The 24,174-nt window shown below is 43.6% G+C and overlaps 2 protein-coding genes across 3 annotated transcripts in view; both read right to left on the reverse strand.

Annotated features, from left to right (window-relative positions):
- The window catches only part of LOC106562599 (chondroitin sulfate synthase 1), a 76,494-nt gene extending 64,612 nt beyond the window's left edge, over positions 1-11,882 (reverse strand). The window contains exons 1-3 of one of the 2 annotated variants that reach the window (XM_045689477.1): positions 11,825-11,871; positions 10,622-11,556; positions 8,380-8,875 (exon numbers count right to left, since the gene is read on the reverse strand). In XM_045689477.1, the coding sequence (XP_045545433.1) occupies positions 8,380-8,875; positions 10,622-10,932 (807 nt within the window). In that variant the 5' untranslated portion in view covers positions 10,933-11,556; positions 11,825-11,871. Of the gene's footprint in view, positions 1-8,379; positions 8,876-10,621; positions 11,557-11,824 lie in introns of both variants that reach the window. The other variant, XM_045689478.1, reaches the window with a different exon arrangement.
- Positions 11,883-11,975: 93 nt separating this feature from the next.
- On the reverse strand, positions 11,976-22,429 carry LOC106562600 (selenoprotein S). The gene is made up of 6 exons (XM_045689479.1): positions 22,143-22,429; positions 15,286-15,417; positions 14,860-14,966; positions 14,254-14,343; positions 13,726-13,798; positions 11,976-12,933 (listed from the first exon to the last, which is right to left on the reverse strand). The coding sequence occupies exons 1-6, from the start codon at positions 22,234-22,236 to the stop codon at positions 12,851-12,853; spliced, it is 579 nt and encodes a 192-aa protein (XP_045545435.1). The 5' UTR covers positions 22,237-22,429; the 3' UTR covers positions 11,976-12,850.
- Between the last annotated feature and the right edge of the window lie 1,745 nt (positions 22,430-24,174).

The raw sequence follows: 24,174 nt of genomic DNA on the forward strand, positions 1-24,174 counted from the left end.
ATGAGAGAGAGAGAGCATGGGACAGTATGAGAGAGAGAGCATGGGACAGTATGAGAGAGAGAGAGAGAGCATGGGACAGTATGAGAGAGAGAGAGCATGGGACAGTATGAGAGAGAGAGAGCATGGGACAGTATGAGAGAGAGAGCATGGGACAGTATGAGAGAGAGAGAGAGCATGGGACAGTATGAGAGAGAGAGAGCATGGGACAGTATGAGAGAGAGAGAGCATGGGACAGTATGAGAGAGAGAGAGCATGGGACAGTATGAGAGAGAGAGAGCATGGGACAGTATGAGAGAGAGAGAGCATGGGACAGTATGAGAGAGAGAGAGCATGGGACAGTATGAGAGAGAGAGAGCATGGGACAGTATGAGAGAGAGAGAGCATGGGACAGTATGAGAGAGAGAGCATGGGACAGTATAAGAGAGAGAGAGCATGGGACAGTATGAGAGAGAGAGAGCATGGGACAGTATGAGAGAGAGAGAGCATGGGACAGTATGAGAGAGAGAGCATGGGACAGTATGAGAGAGAGAGAGCATGGGACAGTATGAGAGAGAGAGAGCATGGGACAGTATGAGAGAGAGAGCATGGGACAGTATGAGAGAGAGAGAGCATGGGACAGTATGAGAGAGAGAGAGCATGGGACAGTGTGAGAGAGAGAGAGCATGGGACAGTATGAGAGAGAGCATGGGACAGTATGAGAGAGAGAGAGAGCGCATGTCGAGGCATTGTACAGTAAAGTACAGATGTGGGCGTTTGACTTCCTGTGGATTCATCTGGCAGGAGGAGAAATCCTGCCTTACCTTGAAATACTCTGACCAGCACTGGAGAACATAACTGGTTCTCCTCCGAAAGAAAAACAGACTAAAGAAACAAACATGTTGTGAAATCCAAGAGCCCTCCCTTCCCTCCCACTTGCTGCCTTTCTGGGATGAACCCTAACGTGAGATTGTGTAAATCATGCAGTCATATCATCAATGGAAGACTTGGAAGGTGTGGATCTTCAAGTTAGAATCTCCCTCTCTCCCTCCCTCCCCTAGGCAGGACACCCTTTGACCTTCCTAACATCATTTCAATGGAGCATAATGCTTGTAACAGCAGGGTTAATTAACTCCTTGCATGTGCCACAAACCAAATAGTGTGGTCCAAAATGATTATTATAAGATGTGCAAAAATGACTGTATGCAGAAATCTTTGGGGGAAATTACATGTAATACTAATCCAATTCTTTAACAAGTAATAATATACATTTTAAAAAAGTAGGGGTCAATTGTTTACACCCGAGTTTTCAAAACCTCACCTTGCGAGTACTACGGCACTGAGTCTATTTCTAAAATGTTTTATGAGTTGGAGAACACATTGGGAGGGATCTTAGACCATTCCTCCATACAGAATCCTTCCAGATCCTTGATATCCTTCATCTGCGCTTATGGACTGTCCTCTTCAATTCAAATCACTGCTTTTTAAATGGGGTTCGAGTCTGGAGACTGAGATGGCCATTGCAAAATTTTGATTTTGTGGCCAATTAACCATTTCTTTTGGGATTTTGATGTGTGCTTGAGGTTATTGTCTCGATGGAAGATCCACTTGCGGCAACCAGGTGTATAAAAATCGAGCACACAGCCATGCAATCTCCATAGACAAACATTGGCAGTAGAATAGCCCGAACTGAAGAGCTCAGTGACTTTCAACGTGTCACTGTCATCGGATGCCACCTTTCTAACAAGTCATTTTTTTCTGCTATTGTGAAGTGGAAACGTTTATTAGCAACAACGGCTCAACCGCAAAGTGGTAGGCCACACTGGCTCACAAAACGGGACTGCCGAGTGCTGAAGCTTGTAGCACGTAAAAATCGTCTATCTTCGGTTGCAACACTCAGGAGCTTCATGAAATGGGTTTCCAAGGCTGAGCAGCCCCACACAAGCCTAAGATCACCATGCGCAATGCCAAGCATCAGCTGAAGTTGAGTCTATTTTAGAAGAACAGAATAGCATACTCTGAGTTGTCCTTATGTTAGGTCCTGATCTGGCCATCCCAAATGGCTGTGGGCTACACTAGTTCATTTAGCAGACAACGTTTGCTTAGAATTCCGTGGCACTATTTTATAGTATGAAGAACACAATTGAACAAAGCTGAATAAAATATAATATTTTCTCCAAACGATTTGAGGGAGAGCGCACATGTGGCTATTCTGTGTTGAACAGTTAACAAAGAAATAGGTTTTCCTATAGGCTTAATTTAGAGTTATTAATGTAACTTTAGTTGTCCTACAAACGTCGGGCTATATGTTAGATGTTTAATACATTGTAAGGCTGCATGATGAGACTAATGATGATTTGAAAAAAGTCATGAGCTCTGCTTTGTTGTTTGTGCAGGCTGTACACACACCAATCACAACACAACATCACAACACTACATCACAACACTGCACCAATCACAACACTGCACCAATCACAACACCAATCACAACACTACACCACTACACCAATCACAACACTACATCAATCACAACACTGCACCAATCACAATTTGACGCAACTGCGAGAGTCCTTATCCAATTCTGAGGTGCATATTGAAGATACAGGAAGAACTGTCCACATTTACTTTATGTCAGCCAACAAGATGAGTAGACCTAATGAACAGCAAAAACACTAGCCTATTTCAATCTACTATCCCCCATAGTACAAAAGTCAACCTATTCTATTCTGTGTGATAAATAAATATTCCTAACATAGTCTGGGACAGTTGTGGGATGTGATAGATCCCAAATTAATACAACCACTAGCATCAAAAAAACATTTTTAAGCAATGAGGCTGACTCAACAGATCCGAACGTTTAGCTTAAAATGTGAATAAACTATAAGTCCGTTTCTTCACATTATAAGCGCAGCAATGTGCACATGGCAGTAGGCTAGAAGCTATATGTAATATATGTAACACTTTTATTATAAAAGGTGCATTTTCCTTTTTTTGTTGTTGTTTTTTTACCTCGTTTTCTCCCCAATTTCGTGGTATCCAATTGGTCGTTAAAGTCTTGTCTCATCGCTGCAACTCCCGTACGGACTCAGGAGAGGCGAAGGTTGAGAGCCATAAAGGTGCATTTTTAAGGTGAAAATAATCTTCCCCAAACTCACGCGCTGCTTCTGTATGCCAGTTAGGATCTACACCCCTTGTAAAGCGGATTCATGTGCTTCATTTTAACTTATTTGGCCACTTTAGTTACAAACCTTATCAAAAACATAGGGATATGGGCTAGACTACATGAGGTGTGCGACTATGATTAGAAAAAGTTTTTTAAAAAAGGCATTATTTCTTATGCTGGGAATCATTCACAAGTGATAGGCTAATATTGTCATCCATCAGACTATTCCTGATGTAATCTTCTTTACATATACTAAATAATATGTGAAATCTGTTCTGATTCAAATGGACCATTAGTATTACCATTATTATCACCTGTCTGGAAACAGGAGCAGGGGAAATACATGTCATCTATGCTCTTAAATAGCGAATGGAGGACGCTTTTCATGCCAGCCAGGTAGGCTATACTCCTGTTGTAAAGACAAGCAATGTGCTTAATATTAGGAAAGTTGAGAATATAGTAGGCCTAGCCTATAGAAAGCTGATGGGATCCTCCTCTGTTTAATGTTCTCACACAATTGCATAGCCTATAGAAATGTTGTGAACATGAGGGGACGACGACTACCTCCATATTAATGCCCATGATTCTGGAATGAGATGTTCAAGGAGCAGGCGTCCACATACTTGTAGTGTATGATAACAGCTAGTCTGACAGAAACTGCTGGTTTTTGTGGCTGTGATAGAGGATCAATAGTCTCAAAGCCCAGTGACGGCTGTTCTGCTGCTCTTTCTGAATCACTGGAGGGCTCTTCTAAAACACCCTTGGGATAATGACTCAACAACACTGACTCGCTCGTAGTGAAGGGAGACATGGATGCACAGCTACCATAGCAACTAACCCCACAGGCAGGCATTACTGAGGAAACCAGAGATGTTTCTTTGGTCAGGAGTGAGACCTGGGCCAATACAGACACAATCACATGACTCAGGACCATTCACTATGAGCCCATGTGATTATTTGCATCCATCGCCTCATCCCACCCAAACAGCGACCAAAAGAAACAAGAAGAGGTTTGATCACCAATGACTTATTAGTGGGATTTGTTTTATTAGCAGTGCCACAAAGAGAGGCTTTGTGTGTGTGTGTCTCACATCTAAGACTGGACTCCTAGATGAATAATAAGCCTTGGTTTGGGTCACACCTCTTTCTCTTCCTTCACCACATTAAATAGACTAATGTACAGACATTCATTCAAACGCTCCCACAAAACACACTGTCGATGGCTTGGCTGACCAAACAACTGCCTCTTATTGAAGGAATACATCTTCATAAGCAACTTTTAATTTGTATTTTAATAGTAAAGACCTCCACTGTGATGTCAGCAAGTTTTCCTACCAACGTACTGAATCATCAAAATGTGGAAATTGTCTGAGATTTCAGACAATGTAATGTTAACCTCTTCGCTATAGGGGGCAGTATTTTCACGGCCGGATGAAAAACGTACCCAAATTAAACGGCATACTACTCGGGCCCAGAGTCAAATATTTGCATATTATTAGTAGACTTGGATAGAAAACACTCTGAAGTTTCTAAAACAGTTTGAATTATGTCTGTGAGTATAACAGACCTCATATGGCAGGCAAAATCCTGAGAAAAATCCAACCAGGAAGTGGGAAGTCTGAGAATTGTAGTCTTTCAGACCATTTTCTATTGAAACTACAGTGTCTGTAGGGTCAACTTGCACTTCTTCCTAAGGCTTCCACTAGATGTCAACAGTCTTTACAAAGTTGTTTGAGTCTTCTACGGTGAATTTTGACCGAATTACAGCCGATTCAAGCAGTGTACTGTCTGAGGTCATGTAGTTACTTCATGCGCGTTCACGCATGGATAGCATTTTTTTTTCTTCTTCTGTAATGAATACGCTATTGTCCGGTTGGAATATTATTGATTGTTTATGTTAAAAACACCCTACGGTTTGATTGGAAACAGCGTTTGACATGTTTCTACAAATGGTAATGGAACTTTTGAGCTTTTCGTCTATTGATTTGCGCCCCCGTCTTGTGCCTTTTGGAATAGTGTTCTGGACACGCCAACAAAACGGAGGTATTTGGACATAAATTATGGACTTTATCAAACAAATGAACATTTCTTGTGGAAGTGGGAGTCCTTCCGAGTGCATTCCGCCGAAGATCAGCAAAGATAGAAAATATTTTTTACAGTATTTTAGAGTTTTGACGACGCCGTGGCTTGACGGGTAAATGTATAGCTTGCATTGATGGTTGAGCTATGTACTCAGAATATTGAACAATGTGTTTTCTCCGTAAAGTTATTTTGAAATCTGACACAGCGGTTGCATTAAGAGGTAGTAAATCTATAGTTCTTTAAATAATTGTTATAGATTTTGTCAACATTTATGATGAGTATTTCTGTAAATGAATGTGCACATTGTGGTCTTTCACCGGAGGTTTTGGAGGCTAATCATTTTCTGAACATCACGCGCCAATGTAAAATGCTGTTTTTGGAAATAAATATGAACTTGATCCAACAAAACATACATGTATTGTGTAACATGATGTCCTAGGAGTGTCATCTGATGAAGATCGTCAAAGGTTAGTGCTTCATTTTAGCTGGATTTGGGGTTTTTGTGACATCTCCTTGCTAGGAAAATGACTGTGTGGCTTTTCTTGTTTACGTGGTGTCCTAACATAATCTAATGTTTTGCTTTCGCTCTAAAGACTTTTTGAAATCGGACAACGTGGTTGGATTCGGGAGAAGTGTCTCTTTAAAATGGTGTAAAATAGTCATATGTTTGAGAAATTGAAATTATTAGATTTTTGATGTTTTGAATTTCGCGCCCTGCTGTTCCATTGGCTGTTGGCTAGGCGTTCTGCTGGTGGAACGGGGTTCCGCTAGCGGAACGCCTAGATGCAAGAAGTTAAACAGTCATTTAGATTCACCATGGAGATGTGATGAGGAGAGGAAGGGACGGACGGACAGCCAGACACACACACTTAGGAGGAAGAGGACAGAAAGACAGAGACACACACACACACTGATATTAATGATGCAGTTGCTTGGCTCCGCTCTCTGTAACTAGATAACGATAAGCTGTAATTAAAACTCACATCAAATGGCTGTTTAAAAGTTGCCCCAGGCCTGTTGTAAAGGTGGCTGGGACTGAACTCTGTATATGAGACAGCAAACATGTCAGCTCTCTCATTCCACCTGCCAAACCAGATTCATTAGTAGCTTTAAAAACTCAACAGATGCTGCGTTTTAACAATTTGTTCACAGGCCTGATATTATATGCAGATTTATTTGGATGGGGGAAATGTGCGTTTAGCTGCGTGTCTCAACAGTGACTACGGAACCCTTGACTTGATTTATGGCTAAATGACTAACTGAAGAATGCCAAGTCAACCGTATGGTGGGTGGGTGTCCGGCCTTGTGCCTGCTGCCAAAATACACAACATACTGTTTCTGGTAGTTTGTAAAGGAACCCAGTGGACAACTGCAAACAGAAAATGTCTTGTTATGGTTTACAAACTGGTCAATAAACACACACACACACAGGCCAACGTGACTCTGGGTCATAATAACCTTGATATCAAAGGACCAGCGGGGCGTAAGCGCAAACACACGTCAGATCAAGTGGGCCTAATGAATAAAGACATGAATTGATCGACAGTTGAATTAAGAGTCTGACAGTTCCCCCTCTAATCTCTGTCTAATGCTTGTGAGGAGGACAGCAGCATGAAAGCTCCACAGTTACTGTGAGATGAAAACGGGCACCTTTTGCCAAGCTGCAACCCATAATCTCTGATACCCTAAATTCCACCTGCAGAACCTTGTTAAATGGGGTTGATTTTAGAACAATGCACATTAGAAAGCAAAAGTCTGAAACATGGAATTTTGATTGCAGTATAAGCGGGAAAAAAAATATTGTTTGGCCAGAAACTAAAGTTTACATTGATTGAGATACAGTATATATGAAGCACACGTTGTGCTATAGATATGAATATTTAACAGTGTAAAGACATTTATTTATTATAAAAAGCTAAAATGTTAACAAGAAAAACCTGCCATTGAAAAATGAGGTTTCTACATTGTGTACCTATTGAGATGCAAAACATTACAATTGTACAGGGTCGCTTTAAGAGGTTCAAGTTTGTGAGTGATGACATTTAAGAGATCAGTCATTCACTCATTGGAGTGATCCTTGATCTGCTGAAGAAGCTATCCCTTTCCTTCCTTTCTGTGCCTCACATGTTTAGTGGATAGAATGCTGAAGTAACCAGGCTGTTAGCTAGCTAGATAATGACAAATGTTTAGTGGATAGAATGCTGAAGTAACCAGACTGTTAGCTAGCTAGATAATGACAAATGTTTAGTGGATAGAATGCTGAAGTAACCAGGCTGTTAGCTAGCTAGATAATGACAAATGTTTAGTGGATAGAATGCTGAAGTAACCAGGTTGTTAGCTAGCTAGATAATGAGGTAACATGACTGAACAAGGTGTAAACATTCATGGTTTATGAATGCAAAATGCAGCCCACAAATCCCACGATAGGAAGAAACAGATATTGCGCCAGTAGTATGGGTCATAACTTTTTACCTGTTTGTGCTTGAAACAGTCCATTTTCTCTGTTGTAACGGTGCAGCCGTGACAGTAGCAAATATGTGCTCGGTTTTACTCTACAGTAGGTCACTCGGGAACAGCAAACCCTAATCATTACAGCAATTATTATCTGACTCATTTTTCTCCTAGACGCACTGGTGCTCCCAAAATAAAATGTCAGGTCACACAGAAACATATTTACAGGGGCATATGGAACCAGAATGGTCGCACTTTAGAGCCCTGGTCTCAGCATAATTTAATGGAATTGTCCCTTTCTTTGATCTGTCAAGCAATCATATGGTCACATGAATAAGATCTGAATAGTAAATCTGCCAGGAGATAGTCTAAGGAGTGCCTACTGAAGGTGCCAGATCTACTGACTATCAACTTATGCCCTTGACACACTATTGTGGTGTGTGGGAAATCCACTGCATGATGTCTTTCGCTTCACAGAGTACTTCAAGCCAAGGTAGGCGTCTTGTTGGCGATTCCCCTCCTCACATTTTAGTACACTTCAGACGGACTACATTGAAGGTCACTTCTACCGACTACATCCTCAATCTCAGATGGTTTTCTACCCAGCCTTCTCTTGTATAACACCAATTAAAAATAAACCTTCAAAAGCAGTGATAGATCTACTAACTGCAGTATACAATACAACCGGCCGCCATCTTTGCTCTTACCTCGTAGGACCAGACGCACTGCACGCCGGCAAACCTCCGCACGCAGCGGCCCACCTCAACGTCTTCGTGCGTGGTGTACATCTCCTGCAGGCACTGGCCGATGTGGGGAACCATCCGGCGCAGCACCTCACGGCTCATGATCACGCCGGGGCCACCCATGCAGAAGTTCTCGCCGGGCTCCAGCGCCAGCTTGCCCAGCTCGTCGCGGGCGCCCATGCCCGTCTGGCCCAGGAAGAGGGCCTCGCTGCTGTTGAGCGAGCGCAGGAAGCCCTCCAGGCGCTCGCTCTTGATGTACACATCATCGTCGGCCCGCATGAACCACTCATATTGGTCCAGGTAGTGGTCGTGCATGTACTTGAGCATCATGAAGGACTTCTTCTGCGGTGGGTACGAGTCGTCCACGTTGTGCAGCGCCACGATGGGGATGGGGATGGTGGTGTCCGAACCCTCGCTGGAGAAGAACTCCACATGGCCCGGGATGGTCTGAGCCCACGTTCTACAGAGAGAGACACATGGGCAGAGGTCAGGTACTCTATAGGATGGAGAGTGGGTCAGAGTTCTAACACACACACAAGTCTGGGCCCACGAAGGACATAGATAGACGGTCCCATGTGGCTCAGTTGGTAGAACATGACGCTTGCAACGCCAGGTTTATGGGTTAGATTCCCACGGGGGACCAGTATGAAAATGTATATATATATATATGTATGTATGTATGTATGTATGTATGTATGTATGTATATATATATAATATATGTATATATATATATTATATATATTCACTACTGTAAGAGTCTAATAAATGACTAAAATGTCAAATAGACGGATGAGCGTCATGTAATAGCACGGCATAACATGTGTTATAACCTGTATTTACAAGAGGTTCACACAGACTTGAGCCCACTAAATACCCAACTGAGCACCAGTAATGTTTCATTAGGATAAAGAACTGTATTTGAATGAGGGAATCTAGTAATTAACTAACAACTGAGACAGTAAAAAGTAGGCCTGCTTTCCCACCATCTGCACTGAAAATAAACTAAATGGGACTTTACTTTGGGCCCAAAATAAAGACATGGGAGTGGATGTAAAATACTGTGATAGATATCTCCTTCTCAGGTCTCTAGATGTTCATCATGATCGGTCCATTGAAAGGACATTCCAGGGAGACTAAATAAACTACTCTAATTAATCTGATTGAATAGAGATATCCTTGTATGTCTTTGAAGATGTGCAAATACATTTCCCCTGAATTATATTGAATCTTCCACATGACTGGACACATGAAAGGATAGCCTGCAGACTCAACAGTGCCGTCTTCTCAGTCCAACCCATCATTTCATAAAACCTTCAGCTTCACATTCACTGCATTTCAGTGGGGCCTAGATGAAAGACATTTCAGGGCTAATAACATTAACATTCACTCTTTCCAAACAGACATCTCTACATTTAGAGCTATCCTAATAGCATCAGTGCTAGTCTACAACAAAACACTTACAGAAACCCCTCACAATTGGAAATATCTTGGATGGAGCCATTGCTTACCCAATCGAATTAAACACTAGCCTACCAAAGAGCCTATACAGCTCATCTGTTGGCAAAACCATCACCACAGAATGATACAGCTCAATTGTGAAGTGAATGTGTTCAGAGTTGGCAAAGCCCTGAAAAACTGAACAGAACAGTTCGCCTATTGAAGTGTGATTTTTGTTAGGTAAATGTGGGTGTGAATGTTGAGAGCATGTTATAACATAGACCCTGTAACAAAGACTTCTAAATGTCACTTAGGACACGTTGTAGTGACTGTATATCATCTATAATATTATATCCAACAAGGTTTTGTCTTGACAGCTTACAGGACATGGCCTGCCTAACGTTGAGGTGTTTAATAGCTCACAAGAAAAGGACTATCATAATACAGGCCACAGCCACACATGGCATTCATACACTGTTAAATGGCGACTAGCAACATTTCTATCGATTACATTTATAACAATTTTGCATAAAAGACTTAAGAGTGTAGGCAACATTGTTGAAATTCGGTATCCCTATTTGGCAGAAAACTAGCAACAATATTTCTCTTTAAGTGCCTATGTAAAATGTAGGCTGACAATTTCAGAATGGGGAGGAATGAGCAGAAATGACGCGTACAGAAACCCTGGGACAGAAAACTAATAGCTGAAAATGGTATCTTCTTAAAAAATAAAAAGCAACATTCCTTCAATTTCTACACATAACTTACCTATGTGCCGCGATGGCGCGGTTATTCAGGTACTTCTGGGCAGTCATGACGCCGACGTAAAGGAAATTGTTGGACCTCGGAACAGGCTTCTCGGTCGCCGAAAATCCGTTATCTTGCGGGGGCCATAACACCCCACCGTGTTCTCTCCTCAGACCCCCGTTCAACCCGCAACCGGCTGGGTTCGCCTTGCGTTTCTGACCGGATTTCTTCAACTCCGTAGCCTTCGGTAATATGAGTCTGGAAGCCAGGGTGAACCCGACAACCAGCCCCAACAGAACACTAAACCATGCTCTTCGGCTTCGACCTGCCATTCCCCAAAACTTGACCCAACTCCGATTTGCCTCGTAGCCTATTCTTGCTGTTGCCAACACAGCGTCGTTGTAAAGCAATATTGGTTCAATTGTTTCTCCCTCCTCATAAAAAACGGGGTTAACGCGCTCTCATTGTAGGAAAGCTTCTTTCTTCTCCAACCCGCTTTTGGTCCCGATGTAAGCTGGCTGTTGCATACGTAGCAGTCTCCATAAACCCACCACCTGAACGTACACTCCTCTCTTCATGTGGCCCTTCTAATCAGCAAGCATTCCGTCGCTATCAATACATGACAAAAAACTGCGACCTTCAACAAAATGTATGGTTTCATCTTCGCCCAGAGACGCGTAGCCAACCCATTCTTTCCACTACCTCGCCATTGTGAGAATGTCGAAAACGCTTAGTAGCAACGCGGCTTAACTGTGTGATTTGACCTAGTGGCTACTCCGTAGGAGCGCTCTGACTGGCTGGGGTGTGTGATTACGCAGTGGTCTCAGCTTTTTTTCCTTCCAGTATTTGACGCGCAAGTCTGATCACAAACTGAGAATATCCTGGTGACGAGCCGGTGAAAGTGGAAGACCATGCATGCAGACAGGCAAAAAAGTACAGAGCAAGCATTGTTGAACCTTGAAATTAAACGTCAGCCGAGTTAATATGCGGCACTGATAGTGAAATGAAAAAGCTATTTCTGAGAAATCATAATCGACTAGGCCAACCACAAAATGCTCTATAACTCAATTAACGTAAATGGTGTGCAGAAAATTAACATAAGGTTTATAATGATTGTATAAAATTCTTATCAATTTAAGAGTAAGACTACAACAATAATGTCTATGACAGCCATAGAAATCAGTGCGATCTGACCCAATACAGTTTCGAAACTCTGTACCATACCGTTATGATTGTGGCTTCATTTACATTACAATGCCGCCATCGAGTGGGCAATATGGAGTTGGCAGGTGTATGATGACGGCACTGGACCATTACATTAGCTATTGTGTCGTCACAGTCAGCCTCCCCATCAAACATCAGATACGTAGACAACTTATCTATAATATCTTTATTGTGATAAAAAGGTGCAGGTCAGTTTATTTCTCAGTAACTAAAATTGCTTGATGATCATTGATATTCCAATAAATAACACGATGACTAACAGTTACATCTGATTTATGTAATTGTATAAAAAGCAGTACGGTGCACAGCACTACTAAAGCCATCTGGCTAGCGTCTACTCTCGCAACATGAAGCCTTGGTAGGCAGCACACATTTGAAAGTTTACACAGATGCCAACCCCAAAAGAAGACAAGAAAACACACAGTTACACTGAAAGTCATCAGCCAAACCCACTGGCACAGATGCCATTTACAGGAATAGCATCATTACAAACTGTCATACTCAGAAGGCCTTCTCAGGTGTCCTGAAATAAGATGATTCAATAAGCCAAAATTTGAATGTGGAAACAAGACAATCGTTTTCAACACTGGTTAGTTTGAAGTTGTCCAGAGGCATTAAAACAGAAAGGATTCATCGTTATCATGTGGCAACACATTATATTTTTTGACAATGCTAATATTACTGAGGCAACATGATCTAAAACAGACAGTTGTGAAACCAATCCCTAAACCCAAACACAGAGTTACAAATAACAGATTGATTTAGATCAACAACTAAGAGGGCTTTGAGATTGCTGGCAGCTTCCTTCAGTAGGTCAGTGTGTGTGACTCGGACGGGTCAAAGATCAGAGTTCACAGGTCACCTCAGAGTAGGCACAAGTCACACCTAGCCACAGATACAGGGTCAGATATTTCTTCCATCCTCCTAGTAATTCAGGTTAGGAACGACGGTAGGGTATTCTGATCCTAGATCCGGGTTAAGGGGGAGATGTCGACCCTGAGCCTGTGGCTCTGACCTCCTTTAACCTCATCCGCCGCCAGCTGACGGCCCTCTCCTTCCTGGTCTCCACGCACAGGATCCACCTCCCTCGCCGCTCAGGGGATTAAAGCCTGAAATACACACAGCAGGGCAGAATGTAGGTTACTGGCACAGAGAGGAGATGGAGGACGCCAGCGTCACCTACCTACTACTTATTCCTTAAAGGAGCAACGTCACATTTAAGCCATTTTCTTTGTAAAGACACTGTTTGGATATCCCCCCCCCAAAAAGCTTAGTACTGCTTCTTACCGGATCATAATCCAAAAAACATCAGTTGCAAGGATGGACATTTTGTATCGCTAATGTTTTTGAAATACAAAACATTAGCAATATTATCTGTTTTCCTGTATCGTAATACAGAGATGTACACAACTCGCAAGACCAACTAGTTGCAGTACAAAGCTACTTTGCAGCGTTGCGCAGTGTTCAATTGTTTTTCTTTTGTGGATTTCATTCCTTCGTTACTACTGGTATGTACTTTATGTTTGGCACCATTTGCAGGTGGAAATGTTAAATGTATAACCTTTGAATAGGTTTCAGTAAGAATAGCAGTGCTTTTTATTTACAGTAAGATTAGTGCCTTGCATGAATATGAAAGTTGCTCATCATTGCATGGATGCAGAAACGGATCTAGTAGGATTCCGAACCCGTTTAATTACTTTAACAGTGAGCATGATGTCTAACGTTTTATTTTTTGTGAACAATCGTTTTTTTATTGGGTCACAAGGGAAATACAATCATAAAAATGTAATTGCACTTAACCCCCCTTTTGTGTTGCTTACACACCCTCCCAGCCATTACAAACATACTTCTGGAAGCCCCCAATTACAATACTGCTCTCATCATCAAATATGTCAACATACCACTGCTCCGTAGGGGCTTCTTGTCAGTCTTTGGTTTCAACACTGTAGTCGATGTGCTGGCCTCTTCAGTGTTCTGAAGTGTTACATCATAATAATAATTATGAGCTATTTTCATTTACAGACAAGTGTTTACATGAAACCCATGAACAAATCTACGACTTATGTAATATGTCTGAGACAGAAGTTTCTTCATGGTCAGGATGGACATGGTCAGGAAAAACTCTGGGTGCTAATCATGACTTATCACAGCCAAGAGATTTTTCTGACCCGTGACCTGCCCGTAAAAAAAAACTCCTGACTCTGCAATAATGTCTATCAAATGGTGCATTTACTTTGCATTATATGTATGGTGGTCCTGTATGAATCAGTTGGTAGAGCATGGCGCTTGCAATGCCAGGGTTGTGTGTTCGATTCCCAGGCCCACACATATGTGAAATGTATGCACGCAAGTCGCTTTGGATAAAAGCGTCTGCAAAATGGCATATGGTATGTATGTTACTTAGGCCTATGATAGAGAAGGCAGCTTACCTGGGCTGTCTTTGCTTTTCCTCTGTAACTCCTCCCCTCTTTCATGCTGTCATACATCTCAATTTTCTGTTGTCTCTTCTCCTCCTCCAGCTATCACGCGGCAAACAAAAGACAAGTACCAAAAAGTCTTCAAGATCAGATTTGGCAGGGACAACGGGCAAACTTGTTTGTGGTGCCTGGGGTTTTAGATCTGTGTTAAAGGCCCAGTGCAGTCAAAAATCTGACTTTCCTGTGCTTTACATATTTATTTCCACACTGAGGTTGGAATAATACTGTGAAAATGATGATAATGCCCTTTTAGTGTGAGAGCTGTTTGAAAAGGCCGCCTGAAATTTCCACCTGTTTTGGTGGGACGGAGTTTTGGCCTGCCTGGTGACATCACCAGGCGTTAAATTAGTTAATAGACCAATAAGAAAGAGTTCCAAACCTCTCTGCCAATAACAGATAGTTTTCCCCTCCCAACTCAGACCACTCCCAGACAGTCCTAGCAAAATTCTTGCTTGAGAAATTGCTCTTTGCTAAGAAGCCATGGTCCGTCCATGGCCCATGTATGGTCCGTCCATGGCCCATGTATGGTCCGTCTATGTGAAAGGTGTCACTTTATACCTGTTGTTGTTTCAGCCTGAAGAGGGCCGCCTTGGCATCCAGCTCCTCCTGCATTCTTCTCCTGGACGCCTCCAGTGCCTCTTGTCTCCTCACCACTGCATTGGGATCTGCCAGATTGTTTTTTAAAGATTGGATGATATTACTGACTCCATTAATTCCATGACATTCCGAGATTTCGTTCCTGATGTGTCAGTCGCCTGGATGGAATGAGAGCTGGCTCTAGCCTGTGAGTGCCAGTTGGTTTCTGCTTTAGCATGCTTGTCATTGTCTTGAGAATATGTGGCATTGTTGGAGCTGCAGCAAGAATGCTCATGTCCTAGGTGCGTGTGTGTGTGTGCGTGCATCTGCGTAAGAGACTAAATGTACTTGTCAAACTCAGTGACTTCCTTGGTTAAATAAAAAAAACTATTGGTTACGGCCACTCACTTTGCACTGCTCCAGAAGCTGAGCTGCTCTGTCCCTGGCTGGCTCTCCTCTTGCTCAGGTGCTGGACCACCAGGTAGACCCCCACACACATGAACAACAGATACCATCCATATTCTGCCAACAATGGTCCGACTGTGGACAGGAAGCGAAATTATGTTGAGGTCACAACTTACTATTGAGTGTAAGAACAGTATAATACATCAGGTGCAATTTCAACATTTCTCTTTTAGCCATGTCCGCAAATTTTTTTTAGATAGCTTAAGCTAACTACCAACCAACCAACCAACCAACCTAAACAAGTAGTAAGCCTGGCCGAATACGGACCGGGCATGAAGGGCACGTGCCCAGGGGCTCTGACCTCCAGGGGGCGCCTATTGATTTTGTTAGTGTAACAGTTTAGGTTCCGTCCCTCTCTTCGCCCCAACCTGGGCTCGAACCAGGGACCCTTGCACACATCAACAACTGACACCCCACGAAGCATCGTTACCCATCGCACAACAAAAGCAGCGGCCCTTGCAACGCAAGGGGAAACCCTACTTCAAGTCTCAGAGCAAGTGACGTCACCGATTGAAACGCTGTTAGCGCGCACCACCGCTAACTAACTAGCCATTTCACATCGGTTACATTAGTCATGCACACTCATATTACATTAACATGGCATAATTCATTACAAAATGTTGATCCACTCCACGGCAAAATGGGTAGAAATTGCAGGAAATAAGCTGTGAAACGGCACATTTTTTCCTCTGTCCCATGGCAAAATGAGTAGAATTGCATGAAATGTGTTGTAACATTGCAAAGTTCTCTCCATACCAAAGTGTAGAATTGCAGAAAACTTGCTTTATAGTGGCAAAATTCGCTCTACGGCCCTTGGCAAAATGTGTTGAATTGCAGGAAATGAACTTAAAACATACACAAAAAAAATTATCCAACATCAAAAGGGGGACCACTAAAATGTTTTCAAGATGTGGGGGTCCCCCCAATCAAATCTTGCTTAGGGTTCTCAAAAGGCTAGAGCCAGCCCTGAGTATTGACATTTACATGCTGACCAGACCGGCACGTCGCGTGCGCGAGCGTCGCAAAATAAATGTAGAAATCCATGTTATTCAATTATTGCACCCACACTGCTCGTGCGCGCCAACGAGCGTCTGCGTTGCCAAGGGCTAAAATAGAAGTCATTCCTATTTCTGACGCAGATCGCGCTGAAAGTCCTGCGTCTCCCATCTCCTCATTGGTTTATAGAAGCAGGTATCCACGTGCCATCTCCTCATTGGTTATACCCACGTGGGTGATTGAAAGACGAACTGTTTTGCCGGTAGCCTAGGTAATACCATGAAAGTTTAGATGCCAATCACCATATAAATTCAAAGATGAAAAAGCCTGGAAGGAGGAGAGGTGACTAGAAACGATTCGGTTGGCCGTTTTATGTGTGGATTAATTTGTCGGAGTAGAGGACCTTGTGCAGTTCAGGTAAAATAACAACTCAATGTTTATATCCCAGGACAAATTAGCTAGCAACAGCAAGCTAGCTAAACAGGACAAATTAGCTAGAAAGTGCAAGCTAACTAGCTAAATTGCCATACATGTTTAATACTTTTCGACCTGTCCCCAAATGAATGTCATTGGTTCAGAGTTTGTTTTGATATTTTAACCTGCGTGTCGTGATCGCGTTTGGTGTAGGGGGACAAAATAAATGTATGCACGATAGCGCACGCGCGCAGCCGGTTTGGGTTCGGTGTTAGGCTGTGACAACGAAAAGGCAGCAGACAGACCTACAGTATGTTTTAGCAGGGAGGTTTGGTAGGGTGACCTGCTTTGGAACGATACAACAAAAAAACAAAAAGTGTCTAACAGATTGTGAACCCGGGGACAACAAATAGAACACGTATTTGGTTAGTTAGTTCCGGAACTCCAATTTGAGCAGCAGCAGCTGAAAAATGAGCTCCTACAAATATTGAAATTTACATGGTTTTTAGAGTGAAGTACATCGGAAAAAAGCAAAAGAAAACTGCAAGACTGAATAGGAGAAAAAACAAGCAACAAACAAAGACGATAGGCTTTTGAAAAATAACTATTTTTCATAAAATTGTAGTTATCTTAGCAAGCTGAATTGTTTACCAGTTGCTAAGCAGTTGCTAGGGACTCTTTTGGAAGAAGCTAGCTAGCTAACGAAGAACAACAAAGAATATCTAGTTAACAGAAGAAAAGAAAGAGAAAATCAGGACAGAAGAAAAAGGATATCAAAGTGAAACAGTTCTCTAAAGACACAGGAGACAATAATACAAGAAACAACACTTCTGTAGCTTGTCAACTATGTGTCTGTCTATCCCTGTTCTCTCCTCTCTGCACAGGCCATACAAACGCTTCACACCGCGTGGCCGCTGCCACTCTAACCTGGTGGTCCCAGCGCGCACGACCCACGTGGAGTTCCAGGTCTCCGGCAGCCTCTGGAACTGCCGGTCTGCAGCCAACAAGGCTGAGTTCATCTCAGCCTATGCTACCCTCCAGTCCCTAGACTTCCTGGCGCTGACGGAAACATGGATTACCACAGATAACACTGCTACTCCTACTGCTCTCTCTTCGTCTGCCCACGTGTTCTCGCATACCCCTAGAGCATCGAGCCAGCGGGGTGGTGGCACTGGAATCCTCATCTCTCCCAAGTGGACATTCTCTCTTTCTCCCCTGACCCATCTGTCTATCTCCTCATTTGAATTCCATGCTGTCACAGTTACCAGCCCTTTCAAGCTTAACATCCTTATCATTTATCGCCCTCCAGGTTCCCTTGGAGAGTTCATCAATGAGCTTGACACCTTGATACGTTCCTTTCCTGAGGATGGCTCACCTCTCACAGTTCTGGGTGACTTTAACCTCCCCACATCTACCTTTGACTCATTCCTCTCTGCCTCCTTCTTTCCACTCCTCTCCTCTTTTGACCTCACCCTCTCACCTTCCCCCCCTACTCACAAGGCAGGCAATACGCTTGACCTCATCTTTACTAGATGCTGTTCTTCCACTAATCTCATTGCAACTCCCCTCCAAATCTCCGACCACTACCTTGTATCCTTTTCCCTCTTGCTCTCATCCAACACTTCTCACTCTGCCCCTACTCGGATGGTATTGCGCCGTCCCAATCTTCGCTCTCTCTCTCCCGCTACTCTCTCCTCTTCCATCCTATCATCTCTTCCCTCTGCTCAAACCTTATCCAACCTATCTCCTGATTCTGCCTCCTCAACCCTCCTCTCCTCCCTTTCTGCATCCTTTGATTTTCTTTGTCCCCTATCCTCCAGGCCGGCTCGGTCCTCCCCTCCTGCTCCGTGGCTCGACGACTCACTACGAGCTCACAGAACAAGGCTCCGGGCAGCCGAGCGGAAATGGAGGAAAACTCGCCTCCCTGCGGACCTGGCATCCTTTCACTCACTCCTCTCTACATTCTCCTCTTCTGTCTCTGCTGCTAAAGCCACTTTCTACCACTCTAAATTCCAAGCATCTGCCTCTAACCCTAGGAAGCTCTTTGCTACCTTCTCCTCCCTCCTGAATCCTCTTCCTCCCCCCCCCCCCTCCTCCCTCTCTGCGGATGACTTCGTCAACCATTTTGAAAAGAAGGTTGACGATATCCGATCCTCGTTTGCTAAGTCAAACGACACCGCTGGTCCTGCTCACACTGCCCTACCCTGTGCTTTGACCTCTTTCTCCCCTCTCTCTCCAGATGAAATCTCGCGTCTTGTGACGGCCGGCCGCCCAACAACCTGCCCACTTGACCCTATCCCCTCCTCTCTTCTCCAGACCATTTCCGGAGACCTTCTCCCCTTCCTCACCTCGCTCATCAACTCATCCTTGACCGCTGGCTACGTCCCTTCCGTCTTCAAGAGAGCGAGAGTTGCACCCCTTCTGAAAAAACCTACACTCGATCCCTCCGATGTCAACAACTACAGACCAGTATCCCTTCTTTCTTTTCTCTCCAAAACTCTTGAACGTGCCGTCCTTGGCCAGCTCTCCTGCTATCTCTCTCAGAATGACCTTCTTGATCCTAATCAGTCAGGTTTCAAGACTGGGCATTCAACTGAGACTGCTCTTCTCTGTGTCACGGAGGCTCTCCGCACTGCTAAAGCTAACTCTCTCTCCTCTGCTCTCATCCTTCTAGACCTATCTGCTGCCTTTGATACTGTGAACCATCAGATCCTCCTCTCCACCCTCTCCGAGTTGGGCATCTCCGGCGCGGCCCACGCTTGGATTGCGTCCTACCTGACAGGTCGCTCCTACCAGGTGGCGTGGCGAGAATCTGTCTCCGCACCATGCGCTCTCACCACTGGTGTCCCCCAGGGCTCTGTTCTAGGCCCTCTCCTATTCTCGCTATACACCAAGTCACTTGGCTCTGTCATATCCTCACATGGTCTCTCCTATCATTGCTATGCAGACGACACACAATTAATCTTCTCCTTTCCCCCTTCTGATAACCAGGCGGCGAATCGCATCTCTGCATGTCTGTCAGACATATCAGTGTGGATGACGGATCACCAGCTCAAGCTGAACCTCGGCAAGACGGAGCTGCTCTTCCTCCCGGGGAAGGACTGCCCGTTCCATGATCTCGCCATCACGGTTGACAACTCCCTTGTGTCCTCCTCCCAGAGTGCTAAGAACCTTGGCGTGATCCTGGACAACACCCTGTCGTTCTCCACTAACATCAAGGCGGTGACCCGATCCTGTAGGTTCATGCTCTACAACATTCGCAGAGTACGACCCTGCCTCACACAGGAAGCGGCGCAGGTCCTAATCCAGGCACTTGTCATCTCCCGTCTGGATTACTGCAACTCGCTGTTGGCTGGGCTCCCTGCCTGTGCCATTAAACCCCTACAACTCATCCAGAACGCCGCAGCCCGTCTGGTGTTCAACCTTCCCAAGTTCTCTCACGTCACCCCGCTCCTCCGCTCTCTCCACTGGCTTCCAGTTGAAGCTCGCATCCGCTACAAGACCATGGTGATTGCCTACGGAGCTGTGAAGGGAACGGCACCTCCATACCTTCAGGCTCTGATCAGGCCCTACACCCAAACAAGGGCACTGCGTTCATCCACCACTGGCCTGCTGGCCCCCCTACCTCTGAGGAAGCACAGTTCCCGCTCAGCCCAGTCAAAACTGTTCGCTGCTCTGGCACCCCAATGGTGGAACAAGCTCCCTCACGACGCCAGGACAGCGGAGTCAATCACCACCTTCCGGAGACACCTGAAACCCCACCTCTTTAAGGAATACCTAGGATAGGATAAAGTAATCCTTCTAACCCCCCCCCTTAAAAGATTTAGATGCACTATTGTAAAGTGGTTGTTCCACTGGATATCATAAGGTGAATGCACCATTTTGTAAGTCGCTCTGGATAAGAGCGTCTGCTAAATGACTTAAATGTAATGTAAATGTTAGGGTCTAGGTGCAGATTAATGTAATCCTGTTTTCAGGAGATTTGATTATCTATTTATTTTATTTAGTCTGATCAGTGGAAAAAAATTCTCATTCTTAACATTGGGCTAAAATATAGGGTGATGAATGCAATGTCAGCAATAACACAACTGTTATTCCCAACACTTATTTTATTATTCCACTTCTTCCCTATGTTGCCAGTGTAATCACATATTCAAAATCTGATATGACTACTTGAGTCTTTGAAAATGAATTGCACGAGGCTATGTATTTTTGCAGCCATTCATGGACCGTTTTGAATAGATCATACAAAAAAAAGCATGGATATGAAAAGCTCCAGGAAGCAAATATATTTCACATTCTAGTATTGTGCACATGCTAGGCAGAGATGCTAGGGGGACTCAACTCATAAACCCATCATATTTTGTCTACATAGAGTAAGATGATGGCCAGAACCTATATAGATATTTATTAGATGTTTCCTTGAAGGTTGGGTGATTGAGAAATGTATTGTTATAATAAGAACATTTTCAAAAGACCCAGCACTTGGGAAACAAAGCAACTTAAATGAGGAAACTAATAGTTTTATAATTTTTTGACCTTGCGAGATGAAAGAGAATATGAATGATCCATAAGCACAGGGACCACCAACCCTCCTGGTGAGCAAGCAGGAATTTCTTCCAGACTAATTTTAAAGTGAATTCACCCAAATGACAAAATACTTAAAACGTTTGTGTTCTTACCTTGAAGGCAGTCTATGGACAAGGAGACTACAATCTATGATTTGGTTACCCACTGCCATCAACATTAGAATTTCCTGTGCAGAGCTTTGGTGTAGTGGTAACACTCCCGTACTTTCCACCTGAGAACAGGTATCAATCCCTGCTTCCAACCTCCCCACTGTCTCACATTTGCCCGTCTCCCCATCTCATTACTGTCTGAATAGTGTCAAACAATCAAAACAAATTAAAATAAATAAAATATTAGCATACTTTACATTTCTGCCACCCAAAATCTCAAAGTAACAAAATCGTAAAATGTTGAGTGTATATTTCATTTTCTAAGCATCCTGATTCCTGAATACACCTGACCGGTGTTATTTGTTACCCTGGTCATAGGCCTAAACCATGTCAAAATACGTAGAATTGCAGGAAATAAGCTTTAAAACAGTAAAATGTTCTCACATAGCAAATTTAACTCCAAGCTTTCTTCAAAAGTTGGCAACCCTGTCAATGAATGATGCGTTTCTGTATCTAGTTATTTTGCTACTGTAGCTAACCATCTTAGCCTACACTAGCTAAAATAGCTACAACACTGATATTACGTTAGCTAGCTAGCTGCATTATTAGCTTTAGTCTTTGATGGATATCTAGCCAGGCCAGCTAGGCTTGCTAAACAAGCCAGAAAACTGACAGTTGTGCAGCTGATATTAGCTAGCCAATTTAAGTTACCAGTTTGTTGCAGGAAACTTAAATCCTGGTTTCCAAGGGGTGTCTTCTGTATTTCTGGTCCACCTTCGTCCTCAATGGTAACATCGTCATCCATTTCTAAACGTATTGGTGACTCTATAATCCTCTAATTATGCGTTTCAATGTCACCACAGCTCCAACTAGCTACTTTTCCATGTTTCGTGAGTTGACAAAAAATGCAATTTCCTGGTCTATGTCTTATAAACACCACGCCAGTAAAGATGACGTGGAAGCCTCTCGTGTTTCTGAGCAAGACACCAGTCACACACTAGGTGGCGGCAGAGTCCAATAAATGTATCCTAGCAAGCGGAACTAGACGTCAATACACACTAACTTAGTCCTTTCAAAAAGTGCTACACTTATCAAAGTCATGCCGCTTTTCATTCTATAAACTGGAAGGTAAAAATGAAGCATAGACTTGACCTGTGAGGTCAGTACAGTTCACTCCACAAGTAGCCTATCCATTCACCCATCTACATTGTAGCACAGTGTGCAGTCAGTTTCTTTCAAATAAAATAAGTCATGCCTTGTATGCCACAGTTGTAGACTAACAGTGAAATGCTAATTTACAGGTCATTTTCCAACAATGCAGAGTTAAAGATACAAAATAGTGACACAAGGAACAATTACACAGTGAATAACAATAACAAGTAAGTATAGCATGGCTATATACAAGAAGTAGCAGTACCAAGTCGATGTGCAGGGGTACAAGGTAATTGAAGTAGTTATGTACATATAGGTAGGGGTAAAGTGACTAGGCAACAGGATAGATAAGACAGTAGCAGCAGCGTATGTGGTGAGTGTGAAAGTGTGTGTGAATGTGTGTATAGTGTCAGTATGCATGTGTGTGCGTGTTGGGGTGTCAGTGTATGCATGTGTGAGTGTGTGGGTAGAGTCTGTGGGTAGAGTCCAGTGTGTGGGCATAAAGTCAGTGCAAAAAATGGTCAATGCAGGTAGTCTGGTTAACCATTTGATTACCCCCACAGCATGATGCTGCCACCACCATGCTTCACCTTGGGGATGGTGACAGGTTTCCTTCCGACTTGACGGTTGGCATTCAGGCCAAAGACTTGAAACTTGGTCTCATCAGACCAGAGAATCTTGTTTCTCATGGTCTGAGAGTCTTGAGGTGCCTTTTGGCAAACTCCAAGTGGGCTGTCATGTGCCTTTTACTGAGGCGTGGCTTCCATCTGGCCACTACCATAAAGGCCTGATAGGTGGAGTGCTGCAGAGATGGCTGTCCTTCTGGAAGGTTCTCCCATCTCCACAGAAGAACTCTAAAGCACTGTCAGAGTGACCATTGGGTTCTTGGTCACCTCCCTGACCAAGGCCCTTCTCCCCAGATTCCTCAGTTTGGCCGGGCGGCCAGCTCTAGGAAGTCTTGGTAGTTCCAAACTTCTTCCATTGAAGAATGATGGAGGCCACTGTGTTCTTGGGGACCTTACATGCTGCAGAAATGTTTGGGTACCATTTCCCAGATCTGTACCCCGACACATTCCTGTCTCAGCGCTCTACGGACAATTCCTTCGACCTCATGGCTTGGTGTGACGTGCACTGTCAACGTGCACTGTCAACTGTGGGACATTATAAAGACAGGTGTGTGCCTTTCCAAATAATGTCCAATCAATTGAATTTACCACAGGTGGACTCTAATCAAGTTGTAGAAACATCTCAAGGATGATCAACGGAAACAGGATGCACCTGAGCTCAATTTCGAGTCTCATAGCAAAGGACCTGAATACTTATGTAAATGTGATATTTCCGTTTTTAGAGAATACATTTGCAAAATTTAAAAAAAACTGTTTTCGCTTTGTTATTATGGGATATTGTGTGGAGATTGCTGAAGATTTGTTTTTATTTAATCTATTTTAGAATAAGGCTGTAACGTAACAAAATGTGGACAAAGTCAATGGGTCTGAATACTTTCCGAAGGTACTGTAACGGCTACATATCAATACAGCATTATGTACTGAACAAAAATATAAAGGGCAGAGGCAGGAGCAGGGGCCCAAAA

This window comes from Salmo salar, chromosome ssa11, assembly GCF_905237065.1.
Source record: "Salmo salar chromosome ssa11, Ssal_v3.1, whole genome shotgun sequence".
Taxonomy (NCBI): domain Eukaryota; kingdom Metazoa; phylum Chordata; class Actinopteri; order Salmoniformes; family Salmonidae; genus Salmo; species Salmo salar.